The sequence below is a fragment of the Dromiciops gliroides genome, chromosome 4 (assembly GCF_019393635.1).
Source record: "Dromiciops gliroides isolate mDroGli1 chromosome 4, mDroGli1.pri, whole genome shotgun sequence".
In the NCBI taxonomy this organism is placed as follows: domain Eukaryota; kingdom Metazoa; phylum Chordata; class Mammalia; order Microbiotheria; family Microbiotheriidae; genus Dromiciops; species Dromiciops gliroides.
In genome coordinates, this window is record NC_057864.1 from 367,519,952 (window position 1) to 367,543,031 (window position 23,080).

General features: G+C 38.3%; 1 protein-coding gene across 2 annotated transcripts in view; it reads right to left on the reverse strand.

Annotated features, from left to right (window-relative positions):
• MED23 (mediator complex subunit 23) overlaps positions 1 to 20,616 on the reverse strand; it is a 58,519-nt gene extending 37,903 nt beyond the window's left edge. Inside the window, exons 1-11 of one of the 2 annotated variants that reach the window (XM_044004270.1) lie at positions 20,364 to 20,616; positions 18,451 to 18,482; positions 18,157 to 18,244; positions 14,137 to 14,261; positions 12,216 to 12,327; positions 10,741 to 10,839; positions 9,399 to 9,500; positions 8,810 to 8,879; positions 5,666 to 5,778; positions 4,701 to 4,796; positions 4,044 to 4,061 (exon numbers count right to left, since the gene is read on the reverse strand). In XM_044004270.1, the coding sequence (XP_043860205.1) occupies positions 4,044 to 4,061; positions 4,701 to 4,796; positions 5,666 to 5,778; positions 8,810 to 8,879; positions 9,399 to 9,500; positions 10,741 to 10,839; positions 12,216 to 12,327; positions 14,137 to 14,261; positions 18,157 to 18,244; positions 18,451 to 18,482; positions 20,364 to 20,411 (903 nt within the window). In that variant the 5' untranslated portion in view covers positions 20,412 to 20,616. The remainder of the gene's footprint in view (positions 1 to 4,043; positions 4,062 to 4,700; positions 4,797 to 5,665; positions 5,779 to 8,809; positions 8,880 to 9,398; positions 9,501 to 10,740; positions 10,840 to 12,215; positions 12,328 to 14,136; positions 14,262 to 18,156; positions 18,245 to 18,450; positions 18,483 to 20,363) is intronic. The other variant, XM_044004272.1, reaches the window with a different exon arrangement.
• Positions 20,617 to 23,080: the final 2,464 nt, after the last annotated feature.

The window sequence follows — 23,080 nt, forward strand, 5'->3', positions numbered from 1 at the left end:
ACAGACAACACTACAGACTATTTTGTAATTCAGCATGCAAAACTACTGTGTACAGGGCTTGAAATTCACTAGTTCTGCTAACCACCAACAACCCAAGAAGGGCGTCAAGACAACACAAATTTAGAGTGAAGTCATTCCAAGTATAAAAGAGTCAGAAAATTTTGTGAAAAGAAGTGAAGCCAGGATTTCCAGTAGGAATTTGTCACTAGTAATTAGTATTTTATTAAGGAGCAGAAACTGACCAATTGGTGATCTATTCCTCCCTCCCCAATGATGATTCCCCCATCAATGTGTTTCAATAAACAAAGAACAAACTAAATGAAATCTATTTTGATAACCTGAGTCAAATTTAGAGCTTTTCTTTAAGTATCTATGATCTGTTAAAAAAAAATCAGAATAATACTTACCTACCTATTTCTCAGAAGGGTTGTGGTGGTAAAATAGTTATGGTCAGTAGAATGATTTAAAGAGGAAAGCCAAAATGTTCATTATTACTGTAATAGGATTCTAACAAAGTGAGAAATACTAGGAAATTCAAAGGGAAAACCAACATGGTCTTCCAACTAGTGATTCTAGAACAAAACAAGCCAATACCCAAAGACTTTCTGCAGATGAGGTCAAAGTGCTTGTGACTCTCCATAGTGCTTTATAGAAGTAGATTAATATTATCTCTAGATTTCCCAGGTTTTATTGGTTCAGATGGCAAATGTTTCTGAAAGCTGAAGTATGTTGTTTTGTTATTCTATAAAACTTCAACATAGAAAGAGCAAAAGATCATATAGTCCATGGGTTAAGCAAGAGACTGATTCAAGAACTTAATTTTATATCTATTTGTCTCTTATTACTGTATAACTATTATAAAATATACTATTTAGGCATCAAATCTTACTATAAAATAGAGATATTCATATTTATCATCTTGCTACATTACAGAGAATCATGAGAATTATAAGAATTATCACTTAAAGCATTTGGAATCTCTGAATTAATGTTATCACTAGGTTAAAGGCAAGCTCTAAAAGATTCACTGAGACATCTTACTTTTTATTTCACTTCTGGAGCTTGTCATTTCTAAATTGCTAAAGGCCTTAGAAATACTTAAGTTTAAAAATATTTACTTGAGTGAAACACTTATTAACATGGAAATATCATGCTATCAAGGAACTTTAATCACCTGCTTCACTGAAAGCTAGATTTTAGTAAAGTACATACTTGATTATTTTAAACTATCTTAAAGTAGATTTTAATGCTAGTATTTTAGAGTTCAACATTCTAGCTTCTACTTTTAACAGCTTAAATTTCATGATATCTGATTTTAAACCTTTAGCTTGGAAAATCAAGTCATAAAAGATTAAGAGAAATATTTATACATTCACATTTTTATGACTCATTGAAATGACTAGTTATATAAAGTTTGCCATTGCTTATAGTAGTAACTTTTCTTCTACATTAAAAAGTCAGACGTGATCATATTCATATTATAATAATGCTGTCAAAGTTCTTATTATAACATTTAAAAAAAGCAAAAACTTTACTCTGGGAAATGAGTGATTAAAAAAAAAATCCCAAGATTCATTTTGAAGCTAGGAACTAATTCAACATTCTAGCCACATAGTAAATTAAGTCAAAAACCCTTTCTCTATCATATTTCCCACAATTTATTCTCTGATCAGGAAAAGAATAAGTAATGGGTCATCAGGCATAAAAAAAAAGGTACTTCCCTGGTTGCTACTCATGATTGTGTTGCCCTACTAACTGTTAAAAAATGCTACAATAATTCAAGTGATGTGGTATGGCAGAAAATGACTGGGAGTCAGAAGATCTGGGTTTGAGGAGACTAGTCTCTTGTATTTGCTAGCTCTATAAGCAAGGGGAAATTACTTAGCTTCTCTAAGACTCAATTTCCTGATCTATAATGGAAATATTTACACTAACTATATTGGTGTTGTGTAGGAAGTCCTTTGCAAGCCACAAATCATAATTCTGAGCTATTTTTATTAAAACCTCTAATAAAAGAAATGCATCTGGTTTATGCAAGTCTATTTAGTACAGATGATCCTTTTACCTATGTAATTATTGACCTCGAAGTTGATGCTATTAGGTGGATTCTGTATTACTGATCCTCAGGATGTTGTGTGAACATTTTATTGAAAAAATTAGTCTAATTCCTACTGGAAAATGTAAAAAAGATAGCTCTTGAAAGATATTCAAGCATAAGATATATTTATGGAAGAGCAGAGAAAGGACAAGTATAGTATAGTGTATAGTACTATAATGCTAAAAGAGGACACTTATTGACCTAGTAAATATTTTAAGTCACCTGATTCACGGAATGTACACATTTCTTATTTTCTATGCTACTTTCCAATGGGTAAAAATATACTATTAAAAATCCAGTTAACATGTTTGCTTCAATCTACTCAGTTTCTACAAAGCAATTACTGATGAAGTATAAAATTTTGATGATGCATATTCTACAGTAGGACTGATGTGGTAAATGTTCTGTCAGCATTTCCATTATAAACTTTATTTTTTATGGAATTATTTCTTAGTCATAAAATTTTTTAGGTTGAAACTTGGTACTGAAATAATAAGCCCAGGACTACACTTGTTTTAGCAAAATTTTTGGAACTTTTTCAGGCAACTTCTGGTTTGAGAAAACCTGTTCTCCCAAAGGAAAAAGCTGGTATAGGTGACTTACTTGAGAAAAATCACATGCAGATTAACTATCATATATATCATATATACAATATCCGGGAAACTGAAAAGGAGGTGATGTGTGTCTAAGGCCTACCACAAAAAAACTGGGATTTAGGCATTTTTTGACCATCTTTTAAAAGTCCAATAAATACTTACCTCTGTTCAAGGGAAGGTAGATCAGAGTTATTAAGAGGTTTTGTGTTTAAAATGTTCAATGGGAATATACAATTAGATAACTATCATATATTGTAGTGTGAAATCATTTGAGTTGCACGTGCACAAAAGATTGTCCAACAGAGGAAACTTGGTAAAATTTTACTAAGAATAAAAAATTAAAATAATAAAAAAGATACTGCTACTAGGGTGAGGTTTGGCATGCAAAGTTTCAACACTGAGCAAGTTTTATGGCCAAGCTATATGTCCTTAAAAATAGGGTTTTATAAATGGAAGCACTGGCACAACCTTCACTATAGTATTGCAAGCAGCAACGCTATGTTATATAACCTAGACAACAATGTCTTTTTAAAATAAAAAAGTAAGTTTTTCAACTGGTCTATTTTAATATGTTGGGCTCAAAATTTTTAAACAAAAACAAGTGGAACCACTATTTTCCTCAAAATTTCAAAGGTGAAAAGTCCTGGAAATAGACTTGGGACAGTATAAGAGTTTGGTTGATATAGTTAGGCCATAGTGTATTTCCCCCATAACAAGTCAGCTTTGATTTCAGAGAAGCTCGCTCTTGGAGGAGGACACTTTTGGCAAAGACTGACAAAGAAGAATATTGGTCAAGTAGTTAGGGGCTACCTAAGAATATTACCTTTCTTAGTAAAGCCCCATATTTCCAAAAAAGCCTTTACTGTAACAATTTTACCACTCCAGCTTTAAAGACAGTATTTCTCTATTAAAGTGTTTAACAAAGCAACAGAAAGATATGTTTTGTTTTAGGGTATGGCTTTTTCAATTGTCAGGAAAGATGAAGGCCACCACAAATTTTTCCACTAGGCGAGCTAAAACCTTAGCTCAGCTGTGGAGTTTGAAAAACAAGATGGAGTGGGAAGGGAAAACAGTTCATCAAAAAAAATGACAGGCTTTAATGAGTAATGACTGTAGTCTTTTAAGAAAAAAAAAAATAAACACCAAAAAAGAAAAAAAAAACCACCAAAAACCAAGCTATAAAAAACAACTCTCACATCCCAAGAAGAAATTTTTTAGTGGCCCTGGTCTCAGCATGGTCCTGCCAATTTCAAGCCCCGACCATACATGTATTCTCTAAATGGAATCAGTGGCTACAAAGCGGCCAGCGTATCGTTAGTCACAATACAACAGTAAGGTTGTGAACATACCTGAGCAATGTTCAAGGTCTAGAGCATTGGAGGATGGGCAGGACAAGACAGGACAGAACAAAAATAAAGGAAGAAAAAAAGAAAAGACAAAACAGTGACTATGAGGCCAGCCTCAAGGAACCCAGAGTCAGAACAAGCCCTCCCACATGTCAAGCTACTTTAAAACAAACAAAATAACCAAAAACAGAAAAAAGAAGAAAGAAAATTCAACTTTCCAATGATGTAATACTGAAAAATGACAAAGGTAATAATGCTGCAAAAAACTAGAGACCCGAACAATAGAGAAAAAAAACACCAGAAAACCAAAACACAACGCCACCGCAACAGAATGAAAACCGTAAAGAACAAAATATTAGGATTAAGCCATGTGTAGGTTTATCTGGCAAAAGGTATACTTGAGGCTGGCCTTATAGAAAAAAAAGCAATGCAAAAAAAATCAACTTTCAAAATATCTACTTTTCAATTTAAACATCTCCAAAGCAATAATAAATGATAAGAACCATATAGTGTTTGATAAACCTAATATTATTTTAAATAAAAAAGAAAATCACTGAATAATCCTAAACTGTTTTGCTCAGTTAGCTATAGCAAAGAAAAGAGAAAAGAATAGTGCAGATTCTATGCAGAATTTACTAGGCTTATAGCATAGTACAGTACCTGCTTATTTAAACCTAGCATATTGCAGACCATATCTCTGGAGTAAGGTTGCTCCAACACATATCTCAATAAAGCAGTCTGAGGTTCGAACAGATCCTTTAAAAAATAAAGAAAATTGTTGCTTCAAGATCAAAATTAGTTTTAACTTTAAATGATTTGAAAAATGGCTAAAAATTTGTTTTTTTATTACTTTTGAGTAAGCACTCTTTGGTAGAAAGTAAACCAGATTGGGAAGGAAGATGATACCTCTTTTATTTTATTTTATTTTATTTATTTACTTCACTTCATTTATTTATTTTTTAGTGAGGCAATTAGGGTTAAGTGACTTGCCCAGGGTCACACAGCTAGTAAGTGTTAGGTGTCTAAGGCCGGATTTGAACTCAGGTACTCCCGACTCCAGGGCCAGCGCTCTATCCACTGCGCCACCTAGCTGCCCCACCTCTTTTATTTTTAACTTGCTGTATATGTTCTTAGGCAAGTACCTTAATCTCTTTGTACTAGAATAACTTAAAAATAAGAAAACATGCTGATTCATTCTATCTAGTAGTATTAATTACAGAACTACTTGCCACATGATTAGTTTATTCATTTTTATGATTTCTGCCTCTATCAAAAAAAAAAAAATCCATGTTCCTCTTTCATCTTGTGAAAAGTTTCTAAGATACTATCTGAAGTTGTCTTAGTCTCTATCATTCACCCTGTCTGGTTTGCCTAAATGCCTCCCAATTACCTGAAAATGCTCAGCCAGAAAAGGGCCTCTGGCACAGAGGCAGCAACAATACTAAACACTATTGAAGGACCTTAAGTAATGTAGTAATCTGATTATGCCTCATCACTATCTTTAGCTGGATACTTGATGCCTGGGACTAGAAAGATGACAATTGTACAAAAGGTGTATTATGATTAAAGATTATCGTATGTACCAAAAGTGTGATTAAATTCAATTTCTCATGGTAACAACATACCTTATCATATGGTAAAAGGCCTTTCAAAGGAAAACGAAGTGTTGTAGGATCCAATTTCCAGGAATTACAAATGGCACCAGAGTTATTTACCACTGGCAGGAGACTACAGCGCCCTGCATGTATTACACAAAACGCATGTGAGTAAATGCAATGCTTGGCCCATGCATGGTGCCTCACCTCTGAGGGTCATAAAATTCAACCTTGTTATTTTAACCTCAAATTACAAATTATTTACTTGAAAACCATAATGTATATAACCTTGTAAGAGAAGTTGCAGGAGTATTCCAGTCATATTCCTTGACTGCTACTATCCTTTGTTTCAGATGTTCAGGTGATACCTTAGGGATTTTGTCTCATTTGATAAAAGAAAAATAGCATGTCAAACAAAGGATGAGGAAGGAATTTCAAGTTCAACTGAACTGCTCAAGCACAGAGAAGCTGCAAAAGGTCTGAAAACTCAGAACCACAAAGCCTCATAATAAAAAATAAACTAAAAAATATTTTTATTTTGTTCTATTCTTTTGTGTGTAAAAAGGTCTAGAAGACAGTTTAGATACTAATGCTTCTGTTTATAGATTATTTTCCAAAAAGGAAAAAAAAATCCAATTCACCCAAAGATACAAAGTGATGGAATAGTAGTGTGCTATAAGAAATGATGAGCTTGATGATCTTAGAAAAACATGGGTAGACTTGCATGAAATAATGAAGAGTAAAATGAACAGAACCAAGAGAATAATGTATACATTATATATATTATATACATTATTGTTTGTTTGTTTGTTTTGCTTTTTTGTGGGGCAATGAGGGTTAAGTGACTTGCCCATAGTCACACAGCTAGTGTCAAGTGTCTGAGGCTAGCTTTGAACTCAGGTCCTCCTGAATCCAGGGCCAGTGCTTTATCCACTGTGCCACCTAGCTGCCCCCTTATTATATACATTATAATGTATACAGTAACAGCAATATTGTTTTAAGTACAACTTTGAGCAAATAAGTAATTTTGTCTATTTAAAATACCCAAATTAACTACAAATGACTTATGAAGATGCTCTCTGTATCCAAAGAACTAATAAATAGATGTACAGAATGATTTTACACACACACACACACACACACACACACACACACACACACACTCACTCTCTCTCTCTCTCTCACACCCTGCTAATGGTAGTCAGCTCTTGGGGGGGCGGGGAGAGGGGGAGGAAAGAAAAATAAAGAAATTCATATAACATATTTAAAAGGAATAAAGTTAGATATAATAGATTTACAGTTTCATGTGAAATCATTTATTACACTATGTTATGGAAATGCTTGTTTTATTCCACAAATTAAAAATTAAATTAAATTAAAATTTTTTAAATAAATATATAAACACAATGAGTGTAGAGACTGTTTTTCTTTTTGCTTATGTTTGTATTGCCAGCTCTTAGCACAGCCTGACACATAGTAACTGTTGAATAATGTTGACTAACCAACTACAGGAAAAAAAAAAAGTGGATGGAAATTTAAAAAAAAAATTTTCTCTCCCAAAATGAACAATCTCTAAGGTCAAACCAAATAAATTTCAAATTCTAATTCTTAATTATCCATTCCCCAAACCAAAAACAAATGATGATAATAGGCATACACAGTCTTAAAAACTATGAATATACAAATATAGTTAGCTGCTTTGATGATTTCACATGTAAAGTACAGAATACTCTCCTAAGACAAGTCCTGCTAAGAGCCTATACAAGCTCAAGCATCAGATGCCATCTTTGTGCCAAAGGGATCACAATTTCCTTTGGGGAAGCAGGTAAATATCTGGTGCTATATTTGGGGTTTGGGGACTGGGCTTTAGTCCCGAATCTGGCACTCTGTTGTGTGACCTTCAGCATGTCACTTCACTTGTTTGGGCTTGTTTCCTCGTGTATAAAATGACTTATGTGACCGCCCAGGTCCCTCTAGCTCTGTATCTGTAATGTGATGATGATGACGGTGACAATATCGGCCCAACTTCTAACTTTCTAAGACATTTTTGAAGGCTCTATGTATATAAACAGATAGTTCACCGATATGAAACTATGACTGAAGTATTATGGGAAGAGCACAGGACCGAGAGGCAAAAGACCTGGGTTCAAATCAGTTTTCTAGCAGTCACTGGACATCTTCCTCATCTAAAAATGGTGGAACAATAATAGCACTATTTATGCCACTAGGATATAAGGATCAAATGACACAAGGGCTCTGTAACAGTATAGCAACACATATTAATAGAACTATTATTGATATTTATTATTATTAATCATTATAACTGTAACAATTTCACTAAACCTTTCTTCATTTGTCACTCCATTTCCTCTACTAGATATTGTCTAACAAATGATGACCAAGGGAAAGAGAAAGCAGGGGGGTGGGGCAGACACAGAAAGCCAAGCTTAAATGAACAGAGAAGAAAAGCAATCAGTCTTCAAATGTGGGGAACTACCATTTCACCTGTCAATTTATACTTACTACCTTTCTACTACCATAGCTCTACCCTTACGAATACAGAAAAGAATAAGATCCATGTTGGAATGGAAGCATATCACTGACATTTCAGCCCTCCTCTGCATGGCATCCTGATAAATACTTGTGAGCCCTTGGGTGATGAGGCCTAACTAAGTTGGCAGGTCATTTCTGCATCTGTTGGACATTTGGAAGACCACTGGTTTATATGTGAAGAACTAAAGCCATTTCTGAAGGGAATGTGATCCTTAAAAATGGCTTTTTTTTTTTTTTTAGTGAGGCAATTGGGGTTAAGTGACTTGCCCAAGGTCACACAGCTAGTAAGTGTCAAGTGTCTGAGGCCGGATTTGAACTCAGGTACTCCTGAATCCAGGGCCGGTGCTTTATCCACTGTACCACCTAGCTGCCCCCAAGAATGTCTTAAGGTATATCTCAGGACAGACAAACTGGAAAACCACATGTTAAGTTCTTCAAGACTACACGAGATATCCAACCGACCATGTCAAATCAGAAGAATCAAAGAAGTGGATAAAGGTACAAGTTTCACTTGGCGTGAGTTGCTTAGAAACACTTTTCTTCTGCTGGAATTCAATATCTACAAGATAAATTTGGAAACTAATACAGACAGTAACATTTTACCTTTTAATTTAGTCTTACCACAAATGGAGTTTATTCTTGCTGTGGGCCTGAAGGTATCCACAAAGTCTGACACAAGGTTGCCTAATAACTTAAAAAGAAAATAAAAACAAGGCAGATTTAGTATGCAAGGTTCAATCTTAAAGAATATTTACTTGCCACTTTATCTTTACCTGAATTAAGTATACATCTACATGTATAAGGAAAGGGTATTGACCTTGTGATTTCACTGTTAGAGGGAATTCCCAGGTGAGGAAGTCCCTACCATCAATGGGCTGCCTACAGCTCAGGGTCACAAAGACAGTACAATCAGTGCAAGAAGTTTAAGCCAGTTTTTCCTGTTTTGGAGGCTGGCCCTCTAACTACATACTAAATCTCTATTTGATTTTTAAAAGTATGTCCAGATTACCTTGTGGCAAATGAAACTCTCAAAATCAATTAACAAAATTAAGCAAATTTTCCACCCTCTACAGTCATGAGGAAAAAAAAAGTATGGGGAAAATAGTATTGAAAAATAGTATATTTATGGCCAATATTTAGTCCATCCAAATTAGTATGGCAATATCAGAAACAGCTGTTCAAACCTAACCATGGAATTGGTAAAACTTACCCAGTGTGGAAGTTTCCCCTCAGGATATAATTTTCTGATCTCTGTAACTGCAAAATAGGCGGGTAGTAAACAGGCATTTCGTTCCAAAATATAAGCTATAACCTGTGGTAAGACACAAATTTGATTCAAGCCAAATTGAATATTCTTTGACAGAATTTTCACTGTCAAATCATTGTCAAAGATTTTAAGAGGCATAATTAGCAACATCAGAGATTGTATTGTACAAGAAAGATTTAGTTTAAGTATAAAGAAGCAGTTTCCCCATAACGAGGATTATTAAAATACTGGAGTAGGTTGTTGACAGATTGATTTCCTTCTAGGGAAAGCCTTTAAAATAGGTCCAATGACTGGGAATAGGAGCACAGACTTGTATTCCCTGCTCCTAGGGAGGGTGATGTTGGGAGACTGCTTGAGCTTGGGAGTTGAGTTCTGAGTTGCTGAAGGGCTAAAACCAATTAAGTGTCTGAAATAAGTACTATACCAATATGGTGAGCTTCCAAGAGAGCAAGGGGACCAGCTAGCTGCCTAAAGTAGAACAAATTTCCAATTAGGATAGACATGGTAGATATTTGGAACTATGCCCAAAGAGCTCTAATACCATGCATATGCTTTGATCCAGCAATACCACTGCTAATTTTATATCCCAAAGACATCCCCAAAAAGAGAAAAAGATCAATTTGTAGAAAAATATTCATAGCAGCTCATTTTGTGGTGGCTAAGAACTGGAAATCAAAGGAATGTCCATCAATTGGGGAATGGCTAAACAAGCTGTGGTATGTTTGTAATGGAATATTATCGTGCTATAAGAAATGGCAAGCGGATGATTTCAGAAAGGCCTGGAAAGACTTATATGAACTGATGTATAGTGAAGTGAGCAGGAGAACATTGTGCATAGTGACAGCAATATTGTTCAATGAAGAAGTGTGAATGACAGCCTGAACAAGGTGGGACACTCATTCTCAAAACTCAAAAATAGTGACAGCAACATAAAATGCACATAAGTATTCCAAGTCCTTATGCCACTTACAATGTCATTAATAATATACAAATATCTATACTTGCCTTTATCAAATATTCTTACTATATTTAACAAAAATCAAATAAAATCATTGGATTTCATAATAACGATTACTTATTTAAAGTAATGCAATTTTGTTAGTATTAAAGATTTTTCCTCTATCTTCTTTTTTGGTGGTAAGAAGAATCTAGAAAAATGATCTAAGGTTTTTTTGCTCCACAGTTCCATGAAATCTAGAAATCTGAAAACCAGTGGACTGAATAGACTGGAAGGGCACTTTGGAATGATATTTAGAAGTCAAATTCAGGTGCATATGTAAGTTACCTCTCTTGCTGCTAGAAGCTGCTGTACAACGGCTGAGCTCACTGTATTGGGTATTGTTAAGATTTTCTCCAAAATCACTTTTAAGAGATCTCGTACACCCTGATAGTTGGAGGAAAAAAACACAGAGAAAAAAGAAAAACCAAGTTAAAACTGAGTTCAAATTGGGGCAGCTAGGTGGCACAGTGGATAGAGCACCGGCCCTGGATTCAGAAGTACCTGAGTTCAAATCTGGCCTCAGACACTTAACACTTACTAGCTGTGTGACTCTGGGCAAGTCACTTAACCCCAATTGCCTCACTAAAAACAAAACAAAAAAAAACACCTGAGTTCAAATCTGGCTTCAGACACTTCCTGGCTGTGACTCAAGGTATGTCACTTAACTGTGGCATATTGTAGACACTTAATAATTCCTTCCTTCCTCCCTCTCTCCCTTCCTTCTACTCATATGACCACCATAGGTCAAAAGCCCTCATCACCTCTTCCTCAGATTACTACAACAGCCTCTTAATTGGTTTTCCTGCCTCATGTATCATCCCCTGCTTCCCAATCATCAATCACCCTTCACAAAGCAAAGTGATTTTCTTAAAGTACAGGTCTGACCACGTCACTCTGCTACCCAATAAACTCCAGAAGCTTCCTACAAGTATGGACTCACCCCTTTGGCATTTAAAGATCTTCATTATAAGGCCCTGGCCCCACTGGGCTTTCCAACCATTATTCTTACATTTTAACCAAACTGGCCTTTTTAGAAATACTAACAGAGAACATCTCCTGTCCCCATGCTTTCATACTGGCTTTCTCCCTAGAATGCACTCCCCTGTTACTTCTATATCCTGAAATCTCTTGCTTCCTTTAGGACAAAGTTTTAGATATCACATTAAGCCATTTGCCCAGCTCCTAATGCTTTTCTCCAAAACCCATCTGGTATATTTTATATTTTCTCTACATACTTATTTAAGGATTTATTTTCTGCTCCAAATCAGTATAAGCATTTTAAGGGCTGAGACTTTCATTTTTGTCTTTGTATCATCCAGTGCCTCTCACAATGGCTGGCACAGAGAAAGAATTGAATATATATTCACTTTGATGATTGATAGTATAAAGCTGGTTGTAAAAAAAAAAGTATTCAAACACTTCCCTCTGCATGTATTAGGATATACTTTTTAATAACAGCTAACAACAACAAAAAAAGTTAGCTCTGTTGAATAGATTTTTCTGTATGAAAATCAGACCCCTTTCCAGGACTGTGAGAATTGTAGCAAATAAGATCAAAGACAGTGAGAGTACAAAAGTCATTAGAAACTTGTGTCCTCTCTATTGATCTGGGAAAAAAAAATCTACCAGGCGGGACAATCAGAATATACTTTTGAGCTCAGTTTTAAAATATTCTTTAGCATTCCCTTCAAGAATTAAAAAAAAAAATGCTTATCACTTTAAAAAGCAAAAATCACTCCAAGTTACTAAAAATATACTACCTTGTAATCCACACCACCAATTATTTTCCGAACCAGTTTAAAGGTCAATGCCCAAAGTTGTGTTCTTTCCCATTCAAGTGTGTCAGAGTTTATCAGGGATTCACAAACCATCCTATAGAAAAGAAGTACCAGTTTTGAGACAGCAGTATATATTTAAGAAAAAAGACATATCTAAAATTGAGTAGGGCTATCAATATTGTAGGCCTATTATGACTACTATTGTTCATTTCATCGTGTCTGATTTACAATTTCCATAATCTCTTATGTGTACTGTACGAGTACTGCTCCCTAGAATTGTGTAACTACAAGTACTGTCTTCCCTCAAAGGGGATGCAATTGAATCAATATTGCTTGTCACAAAACATACATGCATTACACATTATTACAAAACTATAGCACTATTTCCCCCTGTTACCACACAATCTTTGTGTACTGTGAATTGGGGGTTTACTCTCCCTATCTGATAAATAGAATCACAAGGAGGAAAAATAATTCTAAGCTTTGATTTTTCACTTGAGAGAACAACCCAAAGCCACCATAGGCAATTTAAAAGGTAGAAATCCTTAGGAAGATTCAAGCCCCTATAGATTGGTTAACTTGTTATAAAAAATGTATGGTTCCTTCCTTTCTTTTTGCTTTCAACCCCTAAAACTAGGTAAAATCTCCCCCTTCTAATAATGCCACATATAAGTATCCATCTGGGTTCATTTAATGAACCTATTTTTAGGCAGGGAAATCTTGAATTTTCCATTGCTTTCCCTTCACTAGTGTGGATACTGGATTACCACATAATCACTCTTTTGGAGAGAGATTTGCTAAATGAAGGAAATGAAATAGTTGGGGGAAACTGATGATGTTTCCCTCTCATTCCAATTGCTACTAACAAAAAATTTTAAAACTCAGCAATTTTTTTTTTTACAAAGTGCTTTAACTTAATCATACAGGAGTAGTTGTTCAAAGGTGTCTTTTATATACCTTAGTCATTTAAACATAAAATTAACTATATATAACTATATATACATATATATATAAATATATAAAACAGAATTACTAAGTCATACTTTGCAAATTAAGTTTTGAAAAGTTACAAGAAGCTACAAGGTAGATTTTTTTTGGCACTAATGCTTCTATAGATGGAAAATGTACCCACAATGAAAGGTAAAGCCAGACAGATGTGTGTGTGTGTGTGTGTGTGTGTGTGTGTGTGTGTGTGTGTGGGCAATTGGGGTTAAGTGACTTGCCCAGGGTCACACAGCTAGTAAGTGTCAAGTGTCTGAGACCAGATTTGAACTCAGGTCCTCCTGATTCTGAGACCAGTACTCTATCCACTGAGTCACCTAGCTGCCCCAGATAGATTTTAACTGTAAGAATTAACCAAAGTAAAGCTCTATAGTCATAAAAATGATGCCACCTGGGGGCAGCTAGGTGGCACAGCAGATAAAGCACTGGCCCTGGATTCAGGAGGACCTGAGTTCAAATCCCAGACACTCGACACCTACTAGCTGTGTGACCCTGGGTAAGTCACTTAACCCCTATTGCCCCTCACACACACAAAAAAATGATGGCACCTGGAAATCAAATAATGGTGTCCCAGAGTTATTAGCATCACTGGGGTAGGAGGGAAATTTAAGAGTGATGTTCCTGATAGTCATAGCTTTTACTGAGCAGTGTCTCCCAGAAACAAAGCTGAACTCTAACCAGGATGGCTGTGTCATACCTGAGAAACTGTGGACCTAGCCGAAATGCTTTCTTCATGTTGTCTTTCCTCTAATAACTGAGTTTTACTTTCACCACAGTGCAGAGAGCACCACATTCATTTTGTCAAAATTTCTCACCCAAATCCCTTATACTAACTATATCACCAATAATGTCAATCTAGGCAAAGGCACCCTGCATTGTTCTTTCTTAGTATCGGACAGACCTGGGTGGAAGAAGACCAGTTTCCACTGCCATTGCTAAGCAGTCATACAGAAAAGATATTCTCTTAGGGCTATGCTGGCTATGAATAAACCGAACAATCCACTGGATGCACTGTTCATGAGACTCCTGGAAAAGAAGGCAAATGCAGTTATAATTTGCTAGTGGTTCATAAGCAATTGAAATACTCAGCTATAAGGATTAAAAAGATAATTAAACAAGATAAAAAATTCAGGCATATCTTTTAATTATCCAGGCATTATGATATCCAGTTAGAGTAAAATTTTATTAAATGAATACATTGCTAGAAAATATTCTCATGGTCTGTGGGAGAATCTTCATCTAGTTTCTTTGTTGCAAATTAGCAAAGAAATATAGGAGACCAGTAAGGCAAAAAGAAATGTTATCTACATACCACTACTATCCCATTTCTCCTCAAAATACCAGGACCTTTTTTGCATGATATGCTATTTTGAGGAATTCTTTGGGAGTTTATGTTAGAAGTTTAAAAAAGAAAGGAGTATTTTTAATAATAAGCTTTTTGGGGGGGAGTGGGCAATGAGGGTTAAGTGACTTGCCCAGGGTCAGTGTCTAGCTAGTCAGTCAGTGTCAAGTGTCTGAAGCCAGATTTGAACTCAGGTCCTCCTGAATCCAGGGCTGGTGCTCTATCCACTGCGCCATCTAGCTGTCCTGAAGTGAATACTTTTGAAGGATAATTACTACTTGAAGGTAGGGCAAAAGACATGACAGTAGCATGGCTAAGCTTTTCCTAGTTATAATGCAAATACAGAAACAGACTTTTCCATTATATATAAATTGGCATTATATAAAAATAAATGGACAGCGACAAGAGGATGTTTTGTAGCTTCAACAATCTTCAGTTTTTGCGGCTGTTTTTTGGTATATCTTTGTTTCCTAGCACTACATATAGTGCTTGACACACAGCAAATGTTTAATAGATGCTTGCTAGATTAGAAGCTCCATTAGTCAAATGCAATAATTTCCCTGAGTTTCATGTCTCTCTCCACCCAAATGAGAACATATTCTTATCTCTTCCACAGATGCACAATTTCTAGTTCCAGTTCTGCCCAACAAATGGACCAACTCTGTACTGGCAGAAACACTGTGGAAACAGGACATTTTCAGTAGACTGTCCCAACAACATCCAAAAGACAGTCAAATCAGGCACCAGGATGTCGCTGCTCAAAAAGTCTTCTAGGCCAGACCTTGTCCTGTCCCCCCCAATCTTCTATCTTCTATCTGAAGCCTGTCACCTTTTGCTGAGGTAACACCCCTGGTCAGCTCCTGGCTTTAGCTTAGAAGGAAAAGAACTAGTTTTTTGGAGTCCTATTAAATTGTAGGAAGGGGAGGTTTGGTTCTGACTTCCCTAGACTCTGGTGGAGGGATGGTAGATGAAAATATTTCTTCCTACCCCTTTAGTGTTGTGGAGTGCCACATATACTGGAGTGTATGGGTGTTTAGGATTAGCACCTCTGATATGAGGGCTTACTGAACCATTTTCAGGGCTGCTCATGCATCTTCGATGTCTACCTTCACCAGAGCTTCACTTTGTGGCTCCAAGAAGCTGTAGCATACACAGCGGCCACAACCTGGCAAACCATCTCAGCAGGCCAGCTAAATTAGTTTGAGGGTAACTGGCAGGCTTCAAACCTATAGGTGAGTTAGGGGAATGTCTACCCCATGTATGTGAAGACTTTCTGTGGCAGAATGGCTAGATGAGGACAGTTTGTTCCAACAGCCACAAAGGTGGCTGAAGCACGTGCTGTGGAACATTTAGAGCCAAGAAAAGATCATCTACTGCATCCTGAGCCATCACCAGTCACCTAGAACTTTGTCCTGCTACTGGACTCTGATAAAGCAGGAAGAGAGAATGGAGCTAACAACTCTGTGCAACTCTGTCTCACTTAAATCCAATTTATGCCCCAAGTCAAGACGTCACCAGTTATGTCATTAGTCCTCTTTGAAAACGAAGGATGAAGGGGCAGCTAGGTGGCTCAGTGGATAAAGCACCGGCCCTGAATTCAGGAGTATCTGAGTTCAAATCCCACCTCAGACACTTGACACTAGCTATGTGACCTTGGGCAAGTCACTTAACCCCAATTGCCTCACCAAAAAAAAAAAAAAAAGAAATCATCTATTCCAGGTCTTAAAGTCTTAACTTTTTTGTGTCATGAACCCTTTTGGCGGTCTGGTAAAGGGCATGGAATCCCCTCCTTCCAATAATGGTTTTAAATATATAAAAATAAAATACATAAGGTTACAAATAAAACCACATCAAAATATTTTTAAAAACCAATTTCACAGACTCCAGGATAAGAAATCCTTATCCAATCCAATCTTGTTATTTTACAGATGATGAAACAAGGGGGCAAGTGATTCACACAGTCATGAAGCTAATCCATGGAAAAGCTAGGATTAGAAGTAAGGGCTTCCCATCAATTGGGGAATGGCTAAACAAGCTGTGGTATATGATTATAAATCTTTTTTTTTTTTTTTGGCAGGACAATGAGGGTTAAGTGACTTGCCCAGGGTCACATAGCTAACATCAAGTGTTTGAAGGCCACATTTGAACTCAGGTCCTCCTGAGTCATGGGCCGGTGGTTGTCTACTACGCCACCTAGCTGCCCCCCTGTGGTATATGATTGTAATGGAATATTATTACGCTGTAAGAAATGACAAGCAGGATAATTTCAGAAAGGCCTGGAAAGACTTGTATGAATTGATGTATAGTGAAGTGAGCAGAACCAGGAGAGCATTGTGCACAGTGACAGTGATATTGTTTGAAGAAGAACTGTGAATGACATAACTATTCTCAGCAATACAATGATCCAAAACAATCCCAAAGGATTAATGATGAAGCATACTATCTACCTCCAAAGAAAACCGATACTGATGGAACACAGACTGAAGCATGTCATTCATTGTTCACTTTCTTTCATCTATTTTTCTTTTATTCAAGTTTTCTTGTACAAAATGACTAATATGGTAATGTTTTACATAATTACACATGTAAAACCTATATCTGATTGCTTGCCATCTCAGGGAATAGAGAGGAGAGGGAGGGAAGGAGGGACAGAATTTGGAACTCAAAACTTTAAATAGGGGCAGCTAGGTGGCACAGTGGATAAAGCACTAGCCCTGGATTCAGGAGGATCTGAGTTTAAATCTGGCCTCAGACACTTGACACTTACTAGTTGTGTGACCCTGGGCAAGTCACTTAACCCTCACTGCCCCCCCCCCAAAAAAAGAAAAAAAAAACTTTAAATAAATAAAAATGTTTCCATCCATCCATCCATCCATCCACCCACCCACCCACCCACCCACCCACCCACCCACCCACCCATCCATCTATCTTCGGGGCAATGAGGGTTGAGTGACTTGCCCAGGGTCACACAGCTAGAAAGTGTCAAGTGTCTGAGGCCGGATTTAAACTCAGGTCCTCCTGAATCCAGAGCCAGTGCTTTTTATCCACTTCGCCACCTAGATGCCCTCTACTGTATGGATTTTGAAGATATTAAAATATTTAGTTTGACACAATGAATCTTACTCCAACCCACCACCACCAAAAAACAGGAATGGGCTACAGAATCCCATCCTTTGAATCTTTAGAAACAATATGGAGGGCTGCTTATATTAGAGCAAAATATAGGAGTTTTAGTCCTGGTTTCCTCACATTAATGAAGTAACTATACATTTCTTCTGGGATTGTTTTCTGATCTACCAAATGAAGTTTAAAAAGAAAATCTTTGTCCTGTTGACCTTATAGGGCTTAAAAGGATCAAGTAAGATAGCATATAAAAAAATATTTTAAAATCACAATACTTGGATAGAGTACTGGACCTGGAGTCAGGAGTACCTGAGTTCAAATCGGGCCTCAGACACTTAACACTTACTAGCTGTGTGACCCTGGGCAAGTCACTTAACCCCAATTGCCTCACTAAAAAAAAAAAAAAACAACACAATACTATATACGAAATGTTAGGATTTAAACTTTAGTGCTCACCTGAGAAAGACCACCCCAAAACTGTCTGAAAGCTCCCAAACAGCTGATAAGTTTTGTTTTTTCATCTTCTGGTGTATCCATAAACATGCTAAAGAAAGAAAATACTGTTATCATCTACTACTGTTACAAATGGTCACCATCATAATTAAAAGCAACCTCAAATAAATCCCTCATTATTTACCAAATATGATGCTGATTAAAGTATATCTAGAGTGGCATGAAATCAGAGAAGGAAGGAAAAACAAACAAAAATGGATACCGCATAAAAGGATTTTTATCTTGCATTATACTTACCCTGGAAATGCCTCTTCTATGATTTCTGTTTTCTGTAAAATAAATGAGCAAAAATCTCATTAAATATTAAGAGGACTTAAACATATTCCCAATTTGTCTGGGCTCTCATACTATTGTGTGTCCTTCAACAAACTACTTAACTTCTGTCAGATTTAGTCAAATTGAACCTTTTTCAAAATAAAGGACCAAAACTAACTTGGAATAAATAATCAACAGATCATAAGCATTTATTAAGCACCTACTGTATTATGGGCCAGGTACTATGCATACAAAGAAATAAATTAAATAGTCCCTGTTCTCCTTTTGTTTACATTCGGACAGTTAGATGGTGCAGTGGATAGAGCACCAGCCCTGGAGTCAGGAGGACCTGAGTTCAAATTCGGCCTCAGACACTTAACACTTACTGGCTCTGTGACCCTGGGCAAGTCATTTAATCCCAACTGACTCACCAAAAAAAAAATTTTTTTGTTTACATTCTATCAGAGGAAGTAATTTAAGGCAAGTCACTTAAACTTGCTGGACCTCAGTTTCTTTTCTATAAAATAAGGGGCCTGGGTTAGATGCCTTTAAAGTGCCTTCTTATTCTATGATCCTATGAATATGAATATATGAAAAATATGCAGAGATACAAAGTAACTTGGGGGCCTTATGTTGAAGGTAACACTTAAGGAACTCTGGAGAAGTAGGAACTGAAGTGGCAGAATGGTAGGGAGACCATCTAAGGTATGAGGAAACTTGTAGGGTCTAAAGCTGGTGGGAAGCCCAGGGATTTTCTTCCTCAGCCAGGCATGCGGTTTCTCCCATGAAGGAAAGACCTCATATCTCTAAGTGCTCTGAGCAAAAGAGGTGAAAGCTACTACTGAGGGTCAGCAATCCTGCCCAAAGTACCCTTAGCAGTAGGCTGCAATTACATTTGACCTGACATGAAGGTAGACAGCAGTTGATGGATCCTCCCCCAGATCTCCTTATTTGTCATCAGGCTGACTGACCCGTCACAACATTAGTCAGAGCTGCCCCAATTTTTGTTCTGAAAAAAAGTCTATGGGTTTTGGTAAACTGTGAGTCCAGTATTGATGAGCCAACAGCCAAAATAGTTCATGGGATTTGGGATTGCATTAAGAAGGACCTAAGTTTTCCAATAAGAGAGGTGAAAAACTCATTGAACTGTCCTCAACCTTCATACCTGGAGTACTGTGCTCACCAAGAAGCTGATCTGACCGTATCATCTCCCTACTCCATAGGTTCTAGCGGCTCCCAAGCCGACTACCTCTTTGGTCTTCCAAAGTTTTACAAGAAAGCTACTATAGGTTTTTTTTTAAGGCATTAAAAGAAGTTGCAAACATAAAATCTTATTATCCTTGGCATGCCCCTTTCTTTCTCCAATCTTCTTACACTTGGCTCCGCTCCGCATTTTCTACAACTGAGAGACGCGGGGCTTCTGGCTGTCCAGCTCCAGACCCCATGCCTGGCAGGCTCTCCCCATCTCCCTTCGGCCTCCTGGTTTCCTTTCACGCTCAGCTCAAAGGCTACCTTCTGCAAGAATGCTTTCCTGGTCGCTATCATTGCTGCTGCTTTCCCTCGGAGAGTCCCTTCAGGAGACCAGGGCAGCTTGCTTCTATGGAGCTGTTTGCATGCTAAGCCCCCCCCCCCCTCATCCCCCCCCCTCATCCCCCCCCCCCCCGCCCCATTAGATTGCGGGTTCCTTGAGGGCAGGGCCTGGTTTTGCTTTTCTTTGTATTCCCAGCGCTTAGCCCGGGGCCTGGTACACCGTAGGCACTTAATCAATGCTTGTGTCACGTCGAGACCGGAGCCCAAACGTTCCGACTCTGTGTCAAAGCAAGGGAAGGACTCTCCCCGCTCCCCGCCATCCCACGGCTGTCTCGGCCATTGCGGACAGTCAACCCCGGACTCACCACGACCTCCTCGAAAATGCTCTGCAGCTGCGTCTCCATCTGCACCATGGCGGCGGCCGGGGCGGCGGGGCTGGGCCCACCGCCCTCCTCCTCGGATTGCGGCTCGGGCTCTGCCGCAGCCCAGGGAGGCCCGGCTCGAACGTGGGCGCCGCGAGCTGGGCGCCGCGCGCCTGAGCCCCTCCCTCGGCGCCGAACGCTGGGTGAGGCCCCGCACAGCCGGGTACCCAGCGCGGCGCCGAGGGAACACCCGGAGAGCTCCCTCCCGGAAACGCCGGGCGAGGCGCGAGCCAAAGACCGCACACTTCCGGGGTCGAGGACGCGCTGCGGCGAGGGCTCCTGGCCAATCACGGGGAGGCGCCGCCTCCCGGCCCCTAGGAGTCATCCTTCCTTCCCAAGCCCGGGCATCGCCTAACCTGTTTGCCTGCTCGGAAAGCCTCCCAGCCCGGGCTCCTTTAGGATCCCACCGCCCGCGCTCCCGACCTCTTACCGAGTAGTTTTCACTTAGTTGTAGGCGGTTTGCACAGTTTGCACATTTCTCTGTGCCCCTAGCGCTTAGCTTAGTGTCCGGCACATAGTAGGGGCTTACTTAATAAGTGCTTGTTGACTGGCTGAGGTTTCTGCTCCTTCCTGATTTGTCATGCACCTTTGTGTCATGTTCATTTTGAAGATGAATCTTATCCTATTTCAAATTGATATTAGGCAGCAAGGTAGCACAGCCGATGGAGCGCCAGGCCTTCAGTTAGGAAGACCTGAGTGCAAAATTGGCCCCACGTACTAGCCCTGCGACCCTGGGCAAGTCACTTTACTGCTGTCTGCCTCAGTTTCCTCATCTGTAAAATGAAAATGGTAATAATAGCACCAACTTCCCAAGGTGTTTGTATCAGATGTGATAATAATTGTAAAGTGCTTGGCATAGTGCCTTGAACGAAGTAACTGCTAGATAAATGCTATATATTATTGATGTAGGTGTGGATTTAATTGATCAAACTGATCGTGAGGCGTCCCAAAGAATGGTAAGACTCAGTGACTCAGTTTCCCAAGTTTTATTGAAATACTGTGCTGACCACAGGGAGAAAGAATCACCCATAGGAGATTTTTTCTATATATGGGGGGGGGGGTGAGGAAATGAGGGTTAAGTGACTTGCCCAGGGTCACACAGCTAGTGAGTGTCAAGTGTCTGAGGTCGAATTTGAACTCAAGTCCTCCTGAATCCAGAGCCTGTGCTCTATCCACTGCGCCACCTAGATGCTCTCGAAAAATGGTTATATTTATAATGAGAAAAAGTAGATTATCTCCTTGTTATCTTAATCTCTTCCTTAAGGAGATTCATGGGAGGTCTTATCCTAATTTGGACTTCTTGGGGTCCTAAACCAACCCCCAAGACAGGTACCTTTTTCCTTGGAGGTATGTTTTTGGGGTTTACCGCTACATAAGGGGAACCTAAGGACACATTTGGTCCTTTCTGCGCATGTTCCTAAAGACATGCTTAAACTTGTCAGACCCAGAGGGTCTCTGTGTTTTTGGTATATCTTTACTTTAAGATCTGGTTTCTTATTTCTATTCCTGTCATCTAGGAATATTAATGGCTATTAAAGGTTAATAGTCATTGTTTTTGTTGAAGGTGAGGGTTGATAGGGACAACCCTTTTAGGTACTATTGATAAGGACTCAAGCCTCAGTTTATCTGTTAACTCCCTTTAGCTTCCTCCATCATTATCTAACATATTTAATACATAATATAATCATTAAAATATATAAAATATATGTCCATGTAAGTTGTGCATATATGTATGTGTATGCATATGTATATATTTTATGAGTATATATGTGTATACACACAAATATAAAAATCACAGTTCCTTTTGTAAATATAACCTCCCCATCATCCGAGGAGTTATCCCGTGCAAAAATTGATTTCTGTTTTGAATGTATTGAATTTGAAATTCCAATAGGACACTCAATAGGCAGTTTGTGATGAGAGACTGGAACTCAGGAAAAGAGGGTTTGATAAGCAATTAGGTGGGAAAAGAATGAAGAAAAAGAACAGCCCAAAAGAAACGAGCCAACACATCCACCGTGCCTGGCTTTGGATGTAACATTCTTATTCCCATTCCCCTACCTTTGCAATGAATGGAGCTTTGCACTTTAACGGTCCATAAGAAGGCTGTTGGGGTTAGAGAGGGAACAGGATGCTTCAGAAAACAAGAAACATTTATTACGTGCCTGCTGTCTGTAGGGGGCACGTTTTAAAAGGAACCCTTCCCGAAATGGGAAGAGAGTATTGACCAAAGAGGGAGTCACAACTGTCTTTCGGGTAGGTGGGGCAGAGGGAGGATAATGCTCTTAACTAGATCTAAAGTAGTACTTTTTGTAAATTTGATTACGATCCTAAATATGTTTCCCAGACAATACATACATTCTTAAAAGAAAGCAGATTAGGGTGGCGGCTAGGTGGTGCAGTGGATAGAGCACCGGCTCTGAAGTCAGGAGTACCCGAGTTCAAATCCGGCCTCAGACACCTTAACGCTTACTAGCTGTGTGACCCTGGGCAAGTCACTTAACCCCAATTGCCTCACTTAAAAACAATAACAACAAAAAAAAAAGAAAGCAGATTAGGACTAAGAAAAGGGAAATACTAAAGAGAGTTCTTTGAATAATTTACACAATTCCATTGTGGGGATGGGGTCAGTGGGAGGGGAACGGATTTGTGATTTTACT